The following is a 5,160-nucleotide window of genomic DNA, read 5'->3' as shown; positions in this document are numbered from 1 at the left end:
CCACCCTGACCAGAAGCACTCACAGTCACAAGGTTGCCAGACGAATTCGGTCATTTGCAATACATGAAATATTTTGTTCAAACATTTTTTATTTTATTTTTTAAGATCATGGAGTGATTGGTGTCCAAATTCTTTTGGGAATCCAAATAAACTGAAACATATATCTTTGGAAGGTGCTTCCTCTTTGAAGATGCTTCCAAATTCTTTTGGGAATCCAAATAAACTGAAACATGTATCTTTGGAAGGTGCTTCCAGTTTGGAGATGCTTCCAAATTCTTTTGGAAATTTGTTTGGGAATGAAAAAAATGTGTTTATGTATCTATGTACAGAAATGAAAACGTGGTTTGTTAACTTGTCCATCTATGTAGACGAGTGAGAAGATGAAGAAAATGTTCATGCAAGATCAGATTGTAGAGTGGCAGACATATGGCAATCAAATCAAGGTGATTAGAATGGTAAATAGTTATGCTACTCCAATTAGAGTTAGTGCCAGAATTAAAGAGGTGTGCGAGTCACTTAGTCCTCGTCCTTTGAATTAGGAAACTGAAACAAATTAACGTTTTTAAACCAAGAACGCAATATTGAACTTGTTAGCAATAATAATTTATATTATAATATATTTAGAAATATTCAAATAAAAAATTAACAAAAATCTTCAAAAGTAAGGCTCTCAGCATTAAAATATATAATACTCTAAATTAAAGTTTTATTTGTTGCTTGGTCCAAATTGAAATTTAAATAGAAATAAGATGAATTTCTCATGATAATAATCAAATAGGGGTTGTATAATCTATGTAATTGATCAACTGGATTAACAGAGCTGTAGGAATTAATATGTTTACCACAGCTAATGATTTACTGCAGCTAATGACCTAAAATATTTAATCTAGATGGAAAAAGCTTTCATAAACCAACCTGCATATGTTATGTTTAATCTTCCTTTATCTTTAATATACACCGACATAGAATGCATCTATAAATGTGCTTTAGAATCTTTTGTGCTTTGGGTTACAAGCTCACCAAAAATTTTAAACTAATTCCTAAAGACTAAAATCTTTCTTTCCATATTTTGAAGTTTGAATTATGGTTTTTATTGCAAAAAGTGTTGAAACACTTAACAATTCAGCACAACTGTAAAAATTGAGAAGAATGAAATATTAAGCAAAGTCATTCCGTATTCCAATATATTACATCAACAATCACTTGTATAACATGACACAATACCTTAAGAGGCTACTTATAGGAAATTATTGTTATCTTTGCAACCTTCCCACACAAGTTATAGATACCTCTGTCTCCAAAGTTTACCAACTGGACTTATGATCAGCAACATTCCACAACATGAACACTGACACCTAATTCTATTAGTCTAACCACTAAAAACAAACATGGATTATAGATACGTTGTATCTCTTTTAAATAAGAATCGGAGTTCAAGAGGTTAAACCCTGTTTGACAATCCAAATCTTGAAGGGCGCATTCCTCAGCGCTTCATAAAGGAAATATTTTGACCTTCCGCTAGGAATATTACAACCTCAATTTGTCTCAAGTCAGACAGAACAATTACCATACAGTTTATTCAACACAAACATTTGTAATCTAATCTTGTCCGAGCATCTGTCTTTCACATTTTTTATGTGCATAAGTCCATCAAGATTACAATCCCAGATCGATGTGCAAACAGTAAGGTCAATAAAAATTTGAAAATCACATGTTCATTCAAATCCAACTTATGATTATAACATGAAAAAAAAATCATCAAAAAATTATACTTTGGCGACAGGTTACTTGAATACTGATCATTTTACCTCTGGGATAGAAACGTGTAATCAGAACTTCGGGCTATCATAATGATTTTTTTTTCAGCGTGAAAAAAAGCGGTATATTGATTGTATTGTCAAAAATATACAAAATAAAAAGTATACAAACTTTTTGATATGTCAACAGTTCAGCATACTGACGGGCATATGAAACTATACCAAAAAACTGAACATAGAGAGAGCAGGCCAGAAAAAACAGACCTATCTGTAGGAGACGTAGGTCCAAAATATTAGCAAAAATGTACAGCATATGCGAGATTCATAAATAGGAGTATAGAGAACTTATCTGTGGACATCACAAAATTTGGAGATGTGTACCCGATATAGAGAAATCTTGAATCTGGCAGGCGCAATTGTCCACATTTATCTGCAGTCTCCATATGCCCGGCGGAGATGTGAGTCCTTGTTTGGACAATAAGTCTGCTCTTCGATTTTTCCTTCTGGGAATATGGGATATGTTGTAGTCCGTCCTGGTGCGCCACCAATCCGTAATCCAGTTTAACCAGCCGGAAAGATGTATATTTCTGATTCGGCTTTTGGATAGAACATGTTCTATGGTGACTTTGGAGTCTCCATATATGTGGAGGTTTTTGATGCCAAGGAAATCAGAAAAAGCAATGAGACCAGCGAGGGCCATAATCTCCGCTTTACTATTTGAACCGGGACCTCCGTTCCAATAGATATCATATGATTGTCCTTCTTCCGGAATAATGTGAATCCCACAGGCACAAATGTTCCTCTGGGCTGCGCCATCAAAATATGCAATTGGATATTCATAGATATCATTATGAATCAGCATCCTTTGCTGTTTGACTGTGGGTTGTTGAGGATGATCGATGGCTTCAAATAATGAAAGGATGGATTCATAGATAGAATAAATCGGGTCCTTTTTGTCTTCAAAAATGATACGGTTCCTCCATTTCCAAATGGTCCAAATAGTAATCAGCGGAAGCGACCTCCACCTGCAGCGCATGTTGCTCCATGAATAAAAAACATCGCAGATGGAAGGGGAGGTGATCATATCGAAACCAAAATGTGAAGCCAAGAGCTGCCAGATCTTTTTGGATTGAGGACATTGGAGAAATATGTGCAAGTTATTTTCTGAATTAATACTACAGAGTGAACAGATAGCAGGCCCGTGCCACTGACGCTTCTGTAGATTATCCCAGGTAAGGTTTTTGTCATAAAAAACCAGCCAAGAGAAAATAATAATTTTTGTTGGGCAGTCGGTTTTCCAAAATGCCTGTGGAAAAGTCTTTTCTCTCGAGTCCCAGTCCGAGTGTAGAATCTGTTGGTATATATGCTTGGCACTTACCACAGAAGAACCGCCCAGTCCTCTCCAACTGATATGGTCATTTTCCATTGTACGGTATATGCCAGCGAAATTTAAGGATCGGGAAACGTCGTTCCATTGTGAAGCCAGATCTCCGGGGATATTTAAATCAACAGCAGATTTCCATATCGGGGACCCGCCGTCCCACCTTTTTATAACACTTGCCCAGAAAATATATCCTTTGTTGTGCAGATGTCTCAGAAGTGAAGTAGAGATTGGGATCGGCCCGCTCATTCCAGCAAAATCGTCCATGCCGATGATGATCTTGGAACCTGTATGGAAATGCCAAATCAAGTTTTTTCGAACAAAAGGAAACATTTTCTTGAATCCCCTCCAGATGATAGACCCATTGTTGGCACCGAATGTGGATTGTCTGTACCAGTAAGTAATGTCGTGACCATACATATATTTGGCCCTGACAGTTCTGCTCCATAGAGATTCCCCCGTCAGCGCATTCCACATGGTCTTACACAGCAACGCCCTTCGGAAAGACTGTAAATTCATTAATCCCCAACCTCCCATGGATTTTGGGCGGGACAGCTTTTCAAGTCTACAAAGATGTATTTTGGTCTTTTCCTTTTGGCCTCCCCAAATGTAATTTGATATCATGCTGTTTAGACCGTTTATGACAGAAGACGGAATATAGAAAAGAAGTGCCCAGAAAACCATGATTTGGACCAATACGGCCTGGGCAAGAGTGGCACGTCCTCCGATAGACAAACTTCTGGATTCCCATGATGTAATCTTCCTGTAGAAACGGTCGGCAATCCACGACCAGTCAGCAGCTTTGTAGTTTACAGGTTTCAAGTGAAATCCCAGATATTTGAGACCCTCTCCGATAGGCATCGCCTTAATATGAAATAAATCAACGAGGTAAGTGATCACTTCGCCATTCGTATCAGCTACATGGAACGATGACTTAGAGTCGTTTATGAAAAGTCCGGTGGCATTCTGGAATCTTTCTAGAGTATAGAAAATACATTCCCAAGTGGATCTGCACAGCATGGCCGCCAAGAGGATATCGTCCACAAAAAGGGAGTGTGACATGGAAATCTCCTTGCAGATTGGAAGAGGCCTAAAACTCCTTTGTAGGATAGCATTTTTAATGTGTATGCTCAAAGTTTCCATGACCAGGATGAAAATAAGTGGAGATAGGGAGCAGCCCTGGCGAAGTCCCCTGGCCGATTTGAAAAACGGAGTTGGCTCACCGTTAATGAGAACTGCAAAGTTTACATCCACAATACAGGCCATGATCCATCGAATGCATCTGACATCAAGCCCTATCTTTGCTAGAAGACATCTTATATAAACCCAGCTCACACAGTCGTATGCCTTCTTTAAGTCGATCTTTAATAGGGCCGCATCAAGTTTCCTGCAGTGCATAGAGTGCAAGCATTCCTGGGTGAGAGCCACCGCATCAAGAATGTTTCTGTTTTTGAGGAAGCCGTGTTGTTCTGAGGACAGGTGCAGAGAAAGGGTATCCCTGATGCGCACTGCAATAATCTTTGAAATGATCTTGTACAGTACGTTGCACAATGAAATGGGCCGAAAGTCAGCAAAGGTGGATGTGCATTTTTTCTTAGGGATAAGGGCGATAAAAGTAGAGGAAATCTTCTGATTGATGGTGCCCTGCTTCCTCGAATCTTCAACCATCTTGAGGATATCATCCTTAAATAGATCAAAGAAATGGATGAAGAAATCGATGGTCCACCCATCTGGCCCGGGGCACTTATCCTTCTGGAAAGATTTCATGGTTGCCAATAATTCTTCTTCAGTAACCTCAGCAAATAGTGCATTGTTCTGTTCCTCTCCAAATGATGCAATACAGGCCTTTGCTTAAGCTTGGTTTGAAAATTTATTTTGAAAGAATTCAAAGGGCATAATAGAGCATTATTATCGGTAACTGATGCTCCGAGGAAAGAAAATGCAAACACCTAGTAAGGAACCTGAAAGCTATATGATATATCAAAATTACAAGAACAAGTGCAACAAGTGTCACTTGCACAA

General features: G+C 38.4%; 1 protein-coding gene across 1 annotated transcript; it reads right to left on the bottom strand.

Annotated features, from left to right (window-relative positions):
* Nucleotides 1-2,115: 2,115 nt before the first annotated feature.
* Nucleotides 2,116-4,905, bottom strand: LOC149216031 (uncharacterized). Its single transcript, XM_089389798.1, has one exon. It carries the CDS (start codon nucleotides 4,903-4,905, stop codon nucleotides 2,116-2,118), a length of 2,790 nt encoding a protein of 929 aa, XP_089245924.1.
* Nucleotides 4,906-5,160: the final 255 nt, after the last annotated feature.

Source organism: Pinus tabuliformis, chromosome 1_1 (genome assembly GCF_031772625.1).
Source record: "Pinus tabuliformis cultivar Carrire ecotype Pingquan chromosome 1_1, CPIR1, whole genome shotgun sequence".
NCBI lineage: Eukaryota > Viridiplantae > Streptophyta > Pinopsida > Pinales > Pinaceae > Pinus > Pinus tabuliformis.
The sequence above is the reverse complement of the archived record's forward strand: the minus strand, read 5'-3'. Positions and strand labels throughout refer to the sequence as shown.

Bases quoted from the DNA above. Each gene is read 5' to 3' on its own strand.
- LOC149216031 (XM_089389798.1), bottom strand. From the start codon at position 4,905: ATGAAATCTTTCCAGAAGGATAAGTGCCCCGGGCCAGATGGGTGGACC.